The sequence below is a fragment of the Primulina huaijiensis genome, chromosome 9, assembly GCF_012295235.1.
Source record: "Primulina huaijiensis isolate GDHJ02 chromosome 9, ASM1229523v2, whole genome shotgun sequence".
Classification (NCBI taxonomy): Eukaryota; Viridiplantae; Streptophyta; class Magnoliopsida; order Lamiales; family Gesneriaceae; genus Primulina; species Primulina huaijiensis.
This window is the reverse complement of record NC_133314.1, coordinates 16,046,633-16,065,976: the sequence shown is the minus strand read 5'-3', so window position 1 is coordinate 16,065,976 and position 19,344 is coordinate 16,046,633. Positions and strand designations below refer to the sequence as shown.

The 19,344-nt window shown below is 37.9% G+C and overlaps 1 protein-coding gene across 1 annotated transcript; it reads left to right on the top strand.

The window, feature by feature from the left end:
• Nucleotides 1-8,707: 8,707 nt before the first annotated feature.
• LOC140985082 (probable membrane-associated kinase regulator 2) lies at nucleotides 8,708-9,970 on the top strand. The gene has a single exon (XM_073452835.1). The coding sequence runs from the start codon at nucleotides 8,750-8,752 to the stop codon at nucleotides 9,842-9,844; it is 1,095 nt and encodes a 364-aa protein (XP_073308936.1). The 5' UTR covers nucleotides 8,708-8,749; the 3' UTR covers nucleotides 9,845-9,970.
• Nucleotides 9,971-19,344: the final 9,374 nt, after the last annotated feature.

Sequence of the window (19,344 nt, the reverse complement as noted above, 5' to 3'; positions counted from 1 at the left end):
GACAAGAATATTTTTGTTTGTATTATCCGAACATTATCTGGATAAGTAGATTTGTTGATAAAATATCTTCATAAAAAAGGAAGAAAATCTGATATTGATAGTTGGATGTTTGTACAACTCAATAGACTGTGAGAAACTCTGATCATTCAGCAGATATTATCTTTCTGACTTTGGTAAACCTTAATTAGTTTTTTTGAGAATTACACGGAAGGTTTGTTGAATGTGGATTACTGAAACAATGCTATTGATGAATGTTAATGATTCTGACTTTTACAGCACTAAAGGACACATAACCAAAACTTATAAATACCCAACAATTTCTCCTTTTTCATGATGCCAAAATTTAGGAAAATATGTAATTCAAATGCATAATTTTATAAATCATTGAAATGGAAAAAGTACCAAATAAGCTCAAAAGTAATGCATAGGGTCCGAATTATGGTCGATATATCTCTGGCATCATTTGAACTTTCAGGCCTTTCTTCACCATTTTTGGCATCAACCTCCTTAATGTATTGAAACAGTTCTGAAATCAGAGCGATAAGAGAGGTCTGCGCATTATCAATCTTATGTAAAAGTCCTTTATAGCCATGTTGCTGACTATCGGCATTGGTATTATGCTTAACAACAATAGTAGCTTGATATTCTAGTAAAATACCCTTGAAATGAACTAAAGATCGTTGAAAGGAGATAATATCATTTTGTATTCTTTCCATTTAATCGACCACCTTGGTTTTAATGTTGTCAAGTTTGGTTAGACTGTTAGTGACATCGAACTTGGTGACCTTGATCACCAGTTATAAAGTTTTCCCCGACTTCGATATCATCAAGTTTGGCTTCTACATGAGAGATAAAGTCAGATTCTTGAGATACTGCTTCTGATCGAGAAAACCTTTCTCTTGTAGTTTGGAACCAGATCGTGCTTCTGCTGTTTCATCAGTATGAATAAAGAGAGAATTAGGATCAGCATACATACCAACATTAGGAACAATCAGGGCAAGTTCTGAGTTGGGCTGAGGAACACCATAGCAAATAGTCAATGTTTGAATGGTTTTTGTTGTATCGTGACCCATTGCATGATTGGCAATTGGTACTTCAGCAGTAGGGGACAAAGTTGCCACTAGAACAACTTTCACATCAGTGGTCTCGGGTAGGATGACATATGACAAATTGAGATCCGTAGATTGTTGAACTTGAGTAAAAGGCGGTGCTGAAACTTGGTCTCAGTGGCTTGAGTAGCCATTACATCATCGATATATAAGGCGACATGAGCTATGGAATTGACCACATCATCCACTATTGATAAATCTAGATTTCTTGTGGAGAGGAGAGAGGATGACTGTTGAGGTTGAACAACATCGGTAAACATGATTATAGAAAGTGCAAGAGTACTAGATGTATTATCTCTTTGAAGAAACTTTGCACTTTCCTCTACTGACTTTTCAGTAGCAGCTTACTTGGCTTGTTTCTTGCTGAAACAATGGATGCAAAATCAACTTCTATGATGGAAATTCTCATCACTAGAGTAGATAAGTCATTGCTGAGCTGCTAAATGACTCCAACATCATGATAAGCAATTGGGCCCTGATGGTCATAGTTGGCCTTTAGCGCAGTGAGAGTTTCAATAATCTTGGACACTTTGATCTTGGTTGGAATGATTTTCTCGATGTCATGGCTTTGTCAAAAACCATGTCCTCAAGCTTCACGACCTTGCTTAACTTCTTTTGACTTTTCTCAAAGACGACAAATCTTGTTACTGTACGCATTTGTACTCGTTCGTCAAAGTAATCGATCTCCTGACCAGCTAATGCATCAATCTCTTCTATGTGTAGATCAATAGGGTTATCAAACTTTTTGTCATTCTCTTTTCCAGTAACAGAGGGAAGATCCAACCCAGACCTGGTAATTTCTGGAAAAGGGTACCGAATGACGACCTTTTTGGTCTGGGAGCAAATGAAGTATGAGATAATAAACCAGAATTAGAAGGAATAATAGAGACAGGTTGTGCTGGCTTAGTTTGAGTAAGAGCAAAAACTTGTATGATCGGTATAACATCAGAAGGAGAGAGCATTGCAGATGGTTTGGAGAAGATTTCACCAACATATGTTGTTTTATTGGAAACCTTAACCTTGATGGTTCTAGGCTTCTTCTTCATCGGTTAGAAATATATAAAACAAGATATCTTTCAGAGGCGATCTATTCAGAGTCACTCTCTAAAATCAACATTCCTTTGGGATTTTTTTTTGTGGCAGATGCTTGAGCTTCACCACGCTCTTTCTTGAGGGTGACAACTTGAACGACAAAAACCATGGTATGAAAGGCCAAAAAGTTTGTTGCATCTAGCATATTTTCTTGCTCAAATCTTGAGTAGGAGAAAAAGAGACATAAAAAATATTAAAAAATTTGCTGAGCTGAACGACAAATTCTGTAGATCGCTTATTGATTATGTTTAGTGAAAAGAATAGAAGACCAATTAACCTTGACTCATGCGATGATAACAACCATTATCAAAAAATTCTCTTTAGTGCTAGCATCGAAAGATCTAGCATTGACCAGTAGAGCCTTTGAGATAAGGTCCATCAGAACTTGAAATTGCATCTTCATTTATTTTTTCTTGCATGAGACGGAAATGAAACTATCAAAAGCATATAACTTCAATTTCATTTGACAAATAACAAATGGAGATAGTTGAGATATGTCGGAGAGTCCTTGGGTTGGCAGTTGAAAGAAGAAGAAAGCATTGCTTTTACCGACAACAATATTCTTGCCACCCAGAGTACAAAAATTTTTGCATCTGCAACTGAGGTGTTGGCATAGAATTCCAACAAAGTGTTCATATAAGATCACATATAAGCTTAGAAATATTCAAAGTCCAGAAGCCTCCAGTGATTTGAACATCGCAACCATTGAAGTATTCTCAATGCCATAAGCGAATTCTAATTTGACTTGGTAAGAGTTCATTTTTAGGCTGCCATTTCTGCAATTCAAAAAGTATTCGGACATAAAATATTTCAGATATTGCAAATATTTCAGAGATTTTTGAGAGTAAAAATATGAAAAGATTTCTGATGAAAACGGTAACTGAGAGTGGGGTAGTGAAAGAATATATGTATAGCCAGATGAGACAAATGTGATAGTGAAAAAGTATATGTACAATCCCAAAGTATTTCTGAAACAAGAAAACTTAGCATCGGGAAGAGGTTTAGTAAAGATATCATCAAATTTTTTTTCAATAGGAACACATTCCAATCTAATATTTTTCTTCATGGCATGATATCTGATAAAAATATGTTTGATGTCAATGTTCTTGGTTTTGGAGTGCAACACTGGATTATATATTATCACAATCACATTTGTGTTGTCACATAAAATAGGTGATTGAAAAGCTTGGATTCCATAATCTTGTAACTGATGTTGAATCCACAACTGTGAACAACAACTTCCAATAGCCAAATATTCAGCCTCTGCTGTTGATATAGCGATGGAAGTCTGATTCGTATGGAACCACGATATCAGTCGATCATCGAGAAATTGGCATGAACACTATCTAATTTACACCCTGAATAGTCAGCATCTGAATATCAAATTAAATTAAATGTGAAATTTTTTGGATACCACAATCTAACATTCTAACATCCTTTTAAATATTTCATAATTCTTTTAGCAGCAAGAAAATAAGATTGCTTAGGATCAAATTGAAAGAGAGCACAAATACATACCGAAAACATTCTACTGGTAGTTAAATAAAGTAGGGATCTCACGAGACCTTGATACATTGTACCTCTACCGAGATCCTTGCTTCATCTTTGTCAAGCTTAGTTGATGAGCCTATTGGGATCGCTACTAAAAAACATGTTTCCATTCCAAAATTTTTCAGTAGCTCTTTGGTGTACTTTACCTGATTGATAAAAAAAATCAAGATCCATATGTCTGACTTGTAATACTAAAAAAAATGTCAGTTATCTCATCACACTCATCTCGAATTTATAATACATTGACCATTTAATGTATCATAAAGCATTCAGAAAAGTACTCTTGAAATCCATCCGAAAGACCTTAAAGTTTTTGTAAGCAACATAAACAATAAATATTTTAATGACTTCTAAAGAGCTACTGGAAAAAAAGTTTCATCAAAATCAATTACTTACTCTTGTCTAATCGTTGTGCTACTAATCTTGTCTTATTTCTAATCATTGTATCATTTTCATTCCTAAATACACATCTAGTATCGATTATTGACTAATGATTAGGACAGGGTACCAAATACCATACATTGTTCCTCTTTAACCGATTTAATTCATCTGCATGGCATCAATCACCGGAAAATAACACAAAACCAACGGTTAACTTGAATGGTTTGAGTTGGTAGGGTATCACAAAGTGGTCATTGGAGATCTGATATATTTTTATACATGTGTGCCCATTGAGCAATTTGAAATATGATTGCTTAAGTGTGCTAAAATTTTTTTGAAAGAATGCAAACTTAAAATATGTAAGCTTGTAATCATGGTTCTAAGTAATTGGTTCTTCAATCTTGAGTCTGCAATATAGTTGAAATGCTACAATGGTCAGATAATGCTTTTCAGTGATCATCTGTTATTTCTTGTCAACAAAATGGCTATGTCTCTATCTGCATCATACACTGTAATAAATTTCATTTAATGTTCCTTCAATTTTTCCGGCTTTATCTTATATGGCCTTTTAAAAGTTTATTGACTTTGAAAACTTTGGTAAACATTTTGTCATTTGGAGTTGGTAGGGTACTGCACAATAATGTTTTAACAGAAATGACTTGAGTTCACAGTACGGTTGGACTATAACGGTTATGTTCGTACACTACATTTAATACATGGTCGAGTCTAAAGACAAATGATATGAAGTTTGAGTTCTTTGAGCGGTCAGACTTGATCCAACAATTGGAAAACCTGACATAGAATATTATAACATCTCAAAAAACAAAACAAAACTCACGATAATTTTAAGATTACTATAACATCTCAAAAAACAAAACAAAACTCGTGAGTCTATAGAATACTATAACATATTTTAAGATTAACTTGACATAGAATACTATAACATCTCAAAAAACAAAACAAAACAAAACTCACGATAATTTTTTTTTTCAATCATAAATTATCTTATACATTGAAACCATGCTGGTATGCACATCACAGACTCATAATAACAAAAACCGGGAAATATTTCCAAAAAAAATGAATCGGAATCGGAATCGGAATCGGAATCGGATTTAGATTTTCGTCAGTCCATTTATTTCTAAAACAAAATGGTACCAAAAATGACAAAAACATGGATTTGGTGTCCTAAACGAAGATATTAAGTAGCATATTTTTTTGTCCAATTCGTCCAAAATCCGTTATTTTGATCAAAACCTATACCTCGACTGATCCGACGTGGGAGAAAAATATCTCCAACTTCATCAAAATCTCAAATTGGTCAATCAAGATTTATATATTTTGTTTTGCATGTTAAATAATCACTCGATTTAAATTATTTAATTTTCTATTTCTTTCTTACTCATTACATTTCTTTTTTTAAAAAAGGTTATCTCTGTTATTAGTTTTTCGGACTGTTTGATTAATAGATTTTCAAGAAAATTAGGATGTCATCAAGCCCAAAAGCCGCAATATTGCATCCACATTAACGGCCCAAAAGCCAAAGCCCAATATGACATGGGAATTTGGGATTATCGTTGACGTTTAAACTTTGTCTAAACTAATGGAATCGAGCTGAATATGATGAAAAATTTAAAGTTGAAAATAGATATATTCATGATCGAAAAATTTAAAATGTTTAGCTTGAGTTGGTTCGAATCAGGGTTCGGGTTCGAGTTTGGCTTGAAAGATTCGAACATGTTCGCGAGCTATTCGAACTGTTGCTCGAAAATAAATACTTGAAAGATTCGAAATCTAATTAATTAATATTTATATTATATTAATAAATTATCAAGGCTCGCCAACAACTCGTAAACTACGAGCAATATGATTTGAGCTAGAGTTCTACACAAGGATATTATGAGAGTAAAAAAAATAATTTGATACAAGTATTGAATAAATGACAAATTGATAAACGAACTTTTACTAATGGTCTAATTGTTACATGTTGACAGTATTCCGGACAACTTCCCGTGAATAAAAAGGGTATAATGGTCATTTGATAAATAAAATTTATTTCAAAACCCTTAACCCTTTGTTAAGCTTCGACCATATTGTGCTTAAATAAACTTTCAATTTTTGATTTTTTTTTTAAATCAAAAAGCATTTGGCACATTATGACGGGACTAGGGGTGAGAAAAAATATCGAATTTTCGATATATCGAGGTTACCGTACCGAAAAATATACCGTACCGAAAAATACCGAATTTATCGAAATTTTCGGTACGGTATGGTACCGATACTGAAATTTTCGGTATGGTAACGGTATGGAATTTGAAATTTTCGATACCAAATTTATCAAAATTTTTGTTCTACCGAAATTTTCGGTACGGTATGGTACCGATACCGAAATTTTCGGTATGGTAACGATATATAATTTGAAATTTTTGGTATATACCGAAATAATATATATAAATTAAAAAATATATATTTTTTGTATCAAACTATATATATCGATACTGTACCAAAATAAAGAATTTAACTTCTGTTTGGACTCATCATATTAGAATAGTTTAAATCAAAGTTCAGTGAAGCAACTCGACTCATAGTTGGGAATTTATACTGTTGAGAAGTCTTATCTCTATAGCCTAACCTTACAGCTAGCTAGAGGACTGGATGTTGAGCCTCGACTTGTTGAAAAGCTGACAGGCTTCATAAATCACAGGACCTCAGACATTGTTGCAAAGATAGCAGATGAAGAAGTCGTACAAGTTGCGGTTGAAGTTTATTGGTGTTAATTGACGTCTTGGATCTCCAGACACATGTTGCGGTTGGTATTTATTGTCTTTATGGATTTGTTTTGTATAAATCTTTTCTGGTCTCTTTGACTGTCTTGAGAAATTGTCTGTCTTGAGAAATTGTTTAGTATTGGTAATCACTGGCCTTTAAATTACAAGGGAAATGAATATTTTTCTATATATTTTATGTATGACGGTATTTTACCGATATCGTGCTGAATTTTCGGTATACCGAAAAGTCGATAAGATAACGATATCATTTTTCTCATATCGATATTTTCGGTACGGTATACGGTATCCTAAATTTCGGTACGGTATACCGTACCGACCACCTCTAACCGGGACTGATAAGTGTCCTGACGAATTTGTCACATAAAATCTATTTTTGAAAATTAAAATTATTTTTCAAGTCAAATTATCATTTTTACTACAATTTAAAAATTCAGTAAATGTTTTACATAACTAAATTATTATTATTATTTTTCTTTTTATCACAATATTTATTTAATGATTTTTTTCCCCTAAATTTACAAGATGAGAAAAATATTTGTATATACATCAAAATTTTAGCTAACTAACAAATATATAATTATTTTCTATATTATAAATTTATTTAGATACCAATACTTTTTAAAAGAAAAATCTATTTAATATATATAATATATTACAAATCAAAATGTTAACTAAATTATTTTTTATTTCTAAAACATAAAATACACATATATGTATATATATTTTTAATATATACAAGCACACATCATACCACGTACACTGATATATATAGGCAAAAACTTGTGTGAGACGGTTTTACGGGTCGTATTTTGTGAGACAGATCTCTTATTTGGGTCATCTATGAAAAAATATTACTTTTTATGTTAAGAGTATTACTTTTTATTGTGAATATCGATAGGGTTGACACATCTCACACATAAAGATTCTTGAGATCGTCTCACAATAGAATTACTTTATATATATTATGTCAGTGTTCGGATCCATATATACTGGCATAAATATCCGGATCCGAAACTCATTCGAAACCGTAGAAATGTCCCTTGGCCACTTGTGTTGGCAATGATGGAATAGAATTAGTAGAATTAGTAGTCCCCCACCCTTCCAAACAAATCAGAGTGAAACTGATATCTATCTATCTATTTATCTTCCTATATTGGGGACTCCTCAAAATGCTTCATAAATTAAGACATGAATCTGATAAGGACAAATTTCTAGCTCGACTCGAATCCTAAATTTTTCTTACCCTGAATATTCAACGTACATGTTATTAATGTCCGGCGAAAGAAGATGATTCGACGATCAGATCAAAACGTGACTTGATTAGTATAAGCCAGATATATATCATCTAACATAATTTTAAACGACAATATCGAAGTTCATATATAAAAATTAAACATCGTCCTTCCATTTCATAAAAAACCCGTGAATTGCAATAAATTAATTCTAGACATTTTGGTGAGTCCACAATCTGCAACCATCACATGACTATCCTGACATTACTTGTAAACATTTACACAAAGTTATTGTTTATGAAGACATTATTGTCCCCAACTCTTTATTTGCTCATTATGTTCTTTTTACATCAACTTTTATTTTATAGACAGAAGTTTATAATCTGACATCAAAGTTTTAAATTTGAAACGAATCTCGTGTGGACTTTTAATCCACAAGATTATGTATAGATTCGAGCTAGATTCGAGATCAGTTTATAACTTGTAAACATTAATAGTTGATTTTCAGTTTAGAGATATTATGTATGCATTGTAATATATATAGCAGCGATCACTTTATCCCATTCCCCTCATTAAGACACTGTCGCTTCAAATAATGGAAGCTTTCAGTTTACTGGCGAAACACCTGCGTGGAGCAGCGACTACATTCACGGAAGACGGCGACACCACCAATACCATCATCGCCGCCGACGTGAGTCCATACTCCTCCGATGGAGAAGACGGGCCGTATTTTGATCTGGAATTCACCCTCCCTGAAGATGATATTGACGAAGAACCAACAGAGAAAGACCAAGAAGATGACAACAAATCTCGAAAACCTGAAAATGGAGGCCATGGATCGTCTTATGGAGAAGACTCGGATAATGAAAAGGAAGCTAAGCTAAACTCCAGAGTCACCAGCGACGGATGTACTGAAGAAAATGTGACCACTTCAGACGAGCTCTTGTTTAATGGAGAATTAGTTCCCATCGAGTCTTCAAGTGTTTTACTGCATGATTCTGATCAAAAATGTAAATTCCCAGTTTCTGTACTGAAAGCAGCGGCAAAATTTGGTGTAGTCCTGCTGAAGCTGAAGAAATCTAAGCCTGAACAAACAGAGAACATGTCAAAAACGGAAGGAAACCATGGTGAAATGGGTCGCAAGTTCTTTTCTTTTAAATTTAAGGTTGAGGAAGTAAAAATGCCCTTCTCATCTCTGTTTAGTAAAGAGAATGATTCTAAAGAAAAAAAACAAGGAGAAGAGTCGAAACAAAATGGGGAGAATTTAGAGTCAAATGGAGTTCAAGAGGACAGAAAATCAAAGAAACATTACTTTAAAATGGTGAAGCCTTTGTATGTACGTATTTCAAAGGGTAACGTAGGGAAACTGAAGTTTTATGGGCAGCTAGACATACCAGGTGCAGAGACCTGCAGCGGGGTTCTGCCTCCAGTACTTATCGCCGCGGAGAAAGGGAAGGATGGGAATGTGAAGGTTGTGGACGCGGCGGCGTCCGGCCATGCGAAGACCAGTCAAAAGCAATGGATGCAAATGGGGCTTCTGGCCGGCAGGAGCAGGCCGGCTTCGGCAGCCGTGGCGGCGGTTCCAACGACTAAGATGGCTTGCAACCGCCGCGATGACTCGCTGTTGCAGGTGCAGGATGGGATTCAAGGAGCCATTCTTCATTGCAAAAGATCGTTCAATGATACGTAATCTTCATTAACAAACAATGTTTGAGTTTTTATTTTTTCACCCTCAAGTATAATTCAATTATAATGACTTTGTAATAATTTTAATATTATTACTATTGTTGTTGTTGCATTCAAATCCCATTCCATGATTCAATAAATCTTTATCCTTGTAATTAAATATGTGTTTACTCCTTGTCATACCGATTTTTTTCTAAAGTATCCGACTAACTAAAAAAATGTTTTCTGCATTCCCTGAGCTCACGTGTTTTTCGGATGAAATTCAGTATAAAATATTGAAAATTTGAAACAAATATATGATATTTCAGAACTAAATATTTTAGATCTAATACTAATATATGATTTTTGAGTACTCAAATATATATAATAAATTTTGATATTAATAACACGTTTTTTTCATATGAAAATTTGATATGGAATTTTTAAAAACTACTATTAATAAATGATATTAGAGTATTAAATTTTTCAGATATGATATTAATATATGATTTCCGAGTTCCAAAACATATATAACAAATTTTAATTAATGACACGTCTTTTTTCAAAATTCGGATCAAAACATTGAAAATCTGATATTGATATATTATATTTGAGTATTAAATGTTTTAGATTTGACACTAATATATGATTTTTGAGTATCAAACATGTATAACAAATTTTTTATTAATGATACATGTTTTTTCGGATGAAAATTGGTATAAAACATTAAATTTGTGGTACTAATATATGATATTCGAACAAACAAACAAGTGTAGAAATTATCGATATTAATATAGTTGTTTCAATTTTATGTTCAAAATTTTATCTTTGTATCAGATGTAAAACACTTTGTTTTGCAATATCATATATGTATTCCATATTTTCAATTTTTTTAATCGAATTTCATTCGAAAAACAATTATGGACCCAGGAACTGCAAAAATATTTTTTATGTGAATCAAAAACTGCATAGAAATATTCGATCTAATAAAAACTTAACACACATTTAACTATTTGTCGAGAATTTAGAAGAAAATCTGCCTTATTTCTTTGTATATAAACGGTCAATTTTTTAAAAAAAATCCATGTTTTTTTGTTCTTTCCGAATTGTCAGTTGTCTCCGAAATCCTCCAATTAAAAGCTGAGAATAACATGTATTTCAGGTCCATGCATATTGTATACCAGATAAACGAATTATTTTGAGATAGTGTACTAGTTTTCTCAAAAGTCTTTCATAGATTTATATTAATGAGATGAATCGATTCGATTATAATCGAAATAAAAAATAATACATTTAATAATATAAATAATATTATTTTCATGAAAGATCACCCATAGGAAATCCGTCTGACTGGATACTCAAATGTATGCATTCAATATTTGCATAACTTGGACTGATAATATTTATCCATATCATTAATGTCAATCCCATCTTTGCAGTATTTTTCCAAGGACAAGGGACCCCGTGCCTGTAACTCATCTTGTACATACATGCAGAACCCAACCCACCCCTCCCCCCCTCTCCCCGACACACACACACACACACAGAGAGATATATATAGATATATATACACACACACACATGTATTTATGATTTATGTATATATGTGCGTGTATACATATAATATCAGCTTGTAGAGACATAATAATTTATAAATGAAAGGTCTCCATACGTTTGGCCGTTTGGGATGGAGAAAGATAGTTGAAAAATGATTTCAAATATAATAGATAAATAATATATGATATTCAAAACATCTATAATGTAATAAAAAAATAGGGCTAAAAAAGCTAAATTATATTTTAAACAGTACTCGTCTTGTTGTTTTGACGCACTAAATAAATTAAAATGAGAAAACATGGACAAATGTTTTTTCCATAAATTTCTTCAAAGTTTCAATGAATTTTTTTATATCGTTTCGAAAATATTCTCAAATAAATATATAGTATTTAACTAAATTCAGAAGAATTCATCGACCTTTTTGTTCATATAAGTTTAAGTAGTCATACACATTATATTAATTTCGAAATTCTAATCGTTTCATTACTTAAATATGTTTTGATATTACTCTAAATTAATATATTAATAATTGTACGTATGATATCATATATATATATATTAGTGTATCAATATTTTAATTAAAGTGTTAACAAATATTTTTTGGAATAAATTATGTTGGCTATTTATAAGTTTTGGTGATGGGCTATAAGCCATAAAAATACACAAGTATTAAACTTCAGAAAACAAGAAATCTAGCAGACCATATTTCAGAAGCCCTTCGCTCATTTTGAGCAGACCCCTCACGCTCTTATTCATAATATCCTTTCTCAGATTTTGTGGGTTTACCGAATTAAGAGGAAGAAAGTCTATACTGATTAATCCAAATATATATATATATTTACTGACTACTGAATCGTTTTGTCGGCTAGAATCTGATATATTTCTTTAATTGGTGAAAACATATAATAAACAGTTCTGATTATCAAATAATGTTATGAGAATAAAAGACAAAAAATTATGGTTGTTTGATGACAGTACACTAGACATTTATAGCTCTATTATATTTTGATAAAAGACAAGTGACACGTGGTATTTAGTTCTATTTATGTAATGGCCTTAGTAGGACTGAATTATATTCATTCAAATCTGAACGTTGCAAATTTCTCTATATAATGTTATCTTAAGATTCAACGAACTCTCTGCACAATGATAGGATCAATTGGGGAATAATAATTGAACTACAACAGCTCAGTTATTGTAGTATTGAACACCGATTAAATTAAAACAAGTTTGGTTTTAAAATTAAGCGGAACACACTTAAAATAATCATTCATTGAAACTGATTAAATATTTGGTAAAATATTTAAAAAAATATGCAAGTTAAATGTAAAAACGGTTTTTGAAGAACACATAAAATGCTTCAACAATGCATCTTAAAAATAGTAACAAGTAAATAAATTCAATAAATAAATAGACGCAAATTTGTTTATAGATGTTCAGAGATTAACAACTCATATGCCATTCCTTCTTCCCCTAAGAAAAGATTTAATAAAAGACTTTGATATATATAACTCCTTGTACAAACACATTTCGACTTAAGACTTATTCATTGCCTAATCGAAACTCCTAGCACACTCTCGATTGTAGACCGCAACCTCAAAATCCGCATAATGTTTAACGTATCTTATGCCAAGAATACAAACACCATCTTAATGTCTTTGTGTGAAGACTCACTCATCTAAAATTTGAAGCTCAACACTCATGTATATGTGTGAGTGATGATTTTTACAGTGTAAGTATATATCAAATGTATCCTCATACTGGAGATTGCTCTCATTCTAGCTAATTTCTTTATGTAGCCTGCCCATGCTTTGAATCCCCTTCCAAAGTCAGTATTTAATCTTCAAGATGTTGTATTTATATTGATACCCCATGGATGAGCCCACTACCCCTGGCTCATCCCTAGCCCAAATGGAAGAGAAGCCCATCAAGGGCCCATGTATTCTCCTATAAATACCAGGTTTGAGTGTTTATTTCAAAAATTCACTATATTGTTTTCAGCAGCACTCTTAGCTGCTCCCCAATATATCCTCAGTCTCTGACTTGAGCGTCGGAGGGGCTACGCCAGGACACACTCCTGGCCCCCTTCTAACGGTCTTATTCTTGATTTCAAGCTCATGCTGATCTTAAAGCCCACGTCTGAACTAGTGACGCTCGTTGGGATCGGACCTGAAATTTCCCGTGAGTATCACTTGGCGCCGTCTGTGGGAAGTTTGGGCTGAGAAGTAGAGATGGTAAGCAGAGGAGGAAACAGAAGAACTAACTCAGCATTGTCACGTCCTCAGGTGAGAGCCGAACAATCTCATGCTGAGACCAGGCAGGAACAACCGCGTCTTGAGACGAGGCAGGAACAACCCTGTCAGGAGACAAGAGCTAAACAAACTCGTCACGAGACCAGGGCCGAGCAACCCCGTCCCAATGAGAATGTGGGGAACTTGACACTGGAACAGTTGGGCCAATTTATCAACCAGACAGCGGATGAGGCCATGAAGAGGAATCAAGGGTCTATGTTTGTAGGAGAGCAGGCCGCTCGCCAGGAGCGAGAGGAGAATGTCGAAGCCCACCAGAGTAGGGTTGAAGAGTCACAGTCCCTCCAAAGTGGGGAGATTAGTGAGATGGGGAAGATGTGGAAGGAGATATGGATGTTGAGAAAGCAGGTAGGAAGCAGGGCGCCGGTACACAAGAGAGGAAGTCCTTTTTCAATAGCCATCTTGGAAAAAGGGCTTCCTCCAAGTTTCCGATAGCCAAACGTGGGAGAATATGACGGACATACTAACTCCGAAGAACACTTGGGAAGATTTGAGAATGCGGCTCTGTTGCATCAGTATTCAGATGGAGTCAAGTGTAGGGTGTTTCTGGGCACGTTGGTGAGGTCAGCCCAGCAATGGTTTAACACCTTGCAGCCCAACTTCCTACGATCTTTCGAGGATTTTTCTGTTGCTTTCTTGCATAGATTCTCTAGCAGCAGAAAGCAACAAAGAAATTATTTAAGCTTGTTTGTGATGAAGCAGCAAGAAAATGAAACTCTGCGAGAATTTATCCGGCGTTTCAACGATGTAGCGCTGGATATACCAACTGCTTCCCCTGACATCATGATAAGTGCATTTACCCAAGGACTGAGAGGAGGGGAGTTCTTTAAATCGTTGGTCAAGAAACCTCCATCAAGTTATGATGATCTGTTATCTCGGGCGAAAAAATATATAAATCTAGAGGATGCCCAACGACACAAGAGGATGGAGCAGCGGCCTGGGGGAGGAAGAGTTGAGGGAGCAGAGAGAGGAAGAAGGAAGAGGGGTGCAGGGGAAAGGCAGGAGGATAAAGCTAGGGACATAAGACAATTCTCATCACATGTTCCTCTAGATTGGAGTCGTGACGAGGTGATGGAGGTGAGGGAGCCCGAAGGGAGGTGGGAGAAGTCACGAATGGTTAAGAGCAGTGCTAGATTGCCTTCGCGGGACAGACGAGAAGGATCCGCATCCGGGAGTCGACCGAAGTATCGCCCGTCCCCTAGGCGTGGTCAAGGCCCTCCATGGATAAATCAAAGGGTTGGGGATCAGAGAGGGGAAGGTCGAGGTCAAGATGTTCCTCAGGAGCCCGTCGAACCGAGGAGGAGAATGGATGAGGATAACCACCCTACGAGAGGAATGATTCATATGATCTCGGGGGGGTACTACTGATGGAGACTATGGGCGAGCTTGGAAGGCACATGGGAGAAGGTTGGAGAACTTTGAGATATCTAGGGGTGCAGACTTACCACAAGACCCCGTCATCAGCTTTGGGCCGGAAGACCTCCGAGGCGTTGTGACTTCATATAACGATGCCTTGGTGGTGACGACCACCATTTCCAATTATGATGTGGCGAGGATATTTATTGATAATGGAAGCTCATTGAACGTCTTGTTCAAGAGCACGTTGGATCAAATGGAGATGGAAGGATTTGAGTTTGTGCCGGTATCCACCCCGCTGTATGGGTTTGAAGGACACGCCATCCCGCCTTTGAGTCAAATTGTTCTTCCTCTATCCTTGGGGACTGATCCTCGGCAGGTAACAAAAATGATAGCATTCACCGTGGTGGATAACCCGTCAACGTATAATGGAATTCTAGGACGGCCAGCCCTGAAGGATTTTAGAGGCGTAGCTTCTACTTATCATCAGAAGCTTAAGTTTCATGTGGAAAAAGGAGTTGGAGTCTTGTGCAGGGACCAAAAAGTCGCATGCTGTTGTTATGAAAGAATCGTGAAGGAAGAAGAAAAGAGAGGTCGCGAGCATTCGCATGGAAGATTAAGCTCAGTCTTACAGTTGTAGAGTTGGGGAGGAGAAAAATTAAATTTTCCTGCTAAGGCGTCGCCTAGCAGAGGAGCAGAGTTGGGGTGGAGAAAAATTAAATTTTTCTGGTAAGGCATCGCCTAGCAGAGGAGCAGAGTGGATGAGGAGAAATAAATTTTCCTACTAAGGCATCGCCTAGCAGAGGAGCAGAGTTGGGATGGAGAAAATTTAAATTTTCCTGCTAAGGCGTCGCCTAGCAGAGGAACATAGTGGAGGTTGAAGTTTTATTTTTTCCTGCTAGGGCATCGCCTAGCAGAGGAGCAGAGTTGGGGTGGAGAAAAATTAAATTTTCCTGCTAAGGTGTCGCCTAGCAGAGGAGTTAGAGGGTGAGGGTGGAGAGTTTTTTATTTTCCTGCTAGGGCGTCGCCTAGCAGAGGAGATAGAGGGTGAAGGTGGAGAATTTTTATTTTCCTGTTAAGGCGTCGCCTAGCAGAGGAGTTAGAGGGTGTGGGAGGAGAAAAATCAAAATTTTCTACTAAAGCGTTGTCTAGTAGAGGAGCAGAGTGGAGTAAAGACATCTTAAAATTTCTTACTAAGGCATCGCCTAGTAGAGGAGCAGAGTGGAGTAGAGAAATTTTTAAATTTTTCCTACTGAGGCGTCGTCTAGTAGAGGAGCGGAGTGGAGTAAAGACATCTTTAAATTTTTCCTACTTGAGCTGAGCCTAGTAGAGGAGTCAGGGGTAAGGAGGTAAAACCTTTATTTTCCTGTTAAAGCATCGCCTAGCAGAGACGCAGAGTTGAGGAGGAGGAAAATTTTATTTTCCTGCTAAGGCATCGCCTAGCAGAGGAACATAGTATTTTCCTGCTAAGGCATTGCCTAGCAGAGGAGTTATAGAGTTTGGGAGGAGAGAATTTTATTTTCCTGCGATGACGTCGTCTAGCAGAGGAGTTAGAGGGTGATGGTGGAGAATTTTTATTTTCCTGCTAAGGTATCGCCTAGCAGAGGAGCAGAGGTGGGGAGGAGAAAAATTTTATTTTCCTGCTAAGGCATCGCCTAGGAGAGGAACATAGTATTTTCCTGCTAAGACATTGCCTAGCAGAGGAGTTAGAGAGTTTGGGAGGAGAAGAATTTTATTTTCCTGCTATGGCGTCGCCTAGCAGAGGAGTTAGAGTGTGAAGGTAGAGAATTTTATTTTCCTGCTAAGGCCCCGCTTAGCAGAGGAGTTATGAGATGATGAGGTGAGAGTTTGATTTTTCCTGCTAAGGCCGAGCTTAGCAGAAGAGTTAGGAGATGATAAGGTGAGAGTTTTATTTTCATGCTAAGACATCGCCTAGCAGAGGAGTTAGAGGGTGAGGAGGTTGAAGTTTTATTTTTCTTGCTAAGGCTCGGCTTAGCTGAGGAGTCAAGAGCGCGTGGAAGTGTAAATTATTTTTCTTCAAAAGCTAAGTAGAGGACCTTGAGGATGGGACGACAATGGCATACCGTGTTAGAAAAATTTAATTGGTTTGTCGATAACGAATGATGTTTGCCGCTGCGAAAATTACGGGGATCGACCTGCCCGGTCAGGTCGTGGGGGCTTGGGGGCAACGCCCCCAAAAGCTCTTTAGAAACCAAGGACTGCGGGCGAAGGGCGAGTGCGAGGGCGTGCAAGGGCTCTTCAGAAACCGCATAATCATTCTCAAGGGGGGCTATGCTTGGCGAGGATTTGTAGGCGGATAGGCGAGGCTGGTGCAGGGGGGCTATGCATGGCGAGGCTGGGGCAGCAAGGCAAGGAGGCGGGAGCAGTTGGGCGAGGCCGAGCGCTCGGCGTGTGGGCGAAGGCTTGCGAGAGACGTGCGTGGGCGAGGCTCGGGGGCTGGCGACGAGGAGATGTGAAGACGAGGGTGGGCATGCTTGGGCGAGACTCGGCAGCTGGGCGTAGGCGAAGTAGGGCGAGAGTGGAGGGGGAGCAAGGGGCGAGTGCAGGCGTGCAGGGTGGACGCTGTTGGGCGAGGCGAGCGCAGGCGTGCTCGGGTGAGGATGGGCGAGAGCAAAGCACGCTGGGGCGAGACTGTGCTCGGGCAGGGCGAGCGTGCACTGTCGAAGAGGGCGAGGCGAGGCTTTGCTGTTGCTGTTGGGCGAGCGTGCGCTCGCGACGAGGGGCGAGGGCGAGGCTTTGCTGTTGCTATTGGGCGAGTGTGCGCTCGCGGCGAGGGGCCAGGGCGGGGGCGAGCATGCACTCGACAAAGCGGTGCGAGGGCAAGGGCGAAGGTTGGACGAGTGGAGAGGGCGCGCGGGCGGCGAGTAGGGTGAGCTTGCGGGAGGACGAGGCAGGCGCTGGGGGAGAGCTTACGAGAGGGCGAGAGCGCGCGGGAATGCGGAGAGTTGGGCGAGCTTGCGGGAGGGCGAGGCGCGCGCTGGGCGAGCGGCCACGGTGGGGCGAGTGGCGATAGGAGGTGCTCAGTGAAGGAGGCTAGGCGAGGAGAAGCAAGGGAGGGCCGTGCTCGGCGAACAGGGGCAGGGGTGAGAGTGGCTAGGCGAGGTGCTGGTGCGGACGAGAGTCGGCGGTGCTGGCGAGGCGGGGAGAGGGCGAATGCGCAAGGCTAGAGCGAGGGCAGACGCTGGCAGGAGGGATGCTGATGGGCGAGAGCGCGCGCTAGAGGGCAGGCGTCCACAGCCGATGCAAGGGCAGTGACTAGCTAAGGTGCTAAGCGTGAGTGTTACAAGGAAGAGGTCTAAAGCTAGGAGGAATTATTGTGTGTGGAGAGAAGAATAAAGTAGAGAGTTGATGGAGCCCAACACAGATCTGACCCTTCGAAATGAGAAGGTGATTTAATTTGTTTTCAAACTTGTGGGGACTAATGAGCAATAGGGGGAGAATGCAAAACTCACATATTGCAACCCGAGGACAACGCAATTAATCGAACTTTGAACCTATGATTCAGTTCGACTCAGGAAAGGGAGACTGGTGATACCCCATGGATGGGCCCATTACCCCTGGCCCATCCCAAGCCCAAATGGAAGAGAAGCCCATCAAGGGCCCATGTATTCTCCTATAAATACCAGGTTTGAGTATTTATTTCAAAAATTCACTATATTGTTTTCAGCAGCACCCTTAGCTGCTCCCCCCATATATCCTCAGTCTCTGACTTGAGCGTCGGAGGGGCTACGCCAGGACACCCTCCTGGCCCCCTTCTAACGGTCTTATTCTTGATTTCAGGCTCAGGGTGATCTTAAAGCCCACGTTTGAACTAGTTATGCTCGTTGGGATCGGACCCGAAATTTCCCGTGAGTATCATATATGTTCCAAGAATGATATATATGTTAGACACAAGAACATGACTATTTGGGAATATTCTCGACATCTTCTAACATTAGAACGGTCATTTCCGCCTTGTTGGACGCTTTTCTCGAGCCCGACTGATTTTGAGGTCTGCGATCAGTTAGGCTCGTCAGTTAGACTGCTCATTTAGTTAGGCTCGACAACTAGATTGAACCAAACTAATCAGATCTGCTGAAAAAGGTTGATTTCGGTAAGTTCTAATTTCGAGAACGAAATTTTATTTAAAGGAGGGAGGAATTGGAAGGTCCAAAATTAAACGACGTAATCCAACTGCATGCGAATCTAAGAAATAATGAAAAATAAGTAAATGATTGATTTTAATTGCCATTTAATTGTGTGACATACTTGTTTAGATGTTAAATGAGATTTTTATTGTCAT

Coding starts and splice junctions, on each gene's coding strand:
- LOC140985082 (XM_073452835.1), top strand. CDS start 8,750: ATGGAAGCTTTCAGTTTACTGGCGAAACACCTGCGTGGAGCAGCGACT.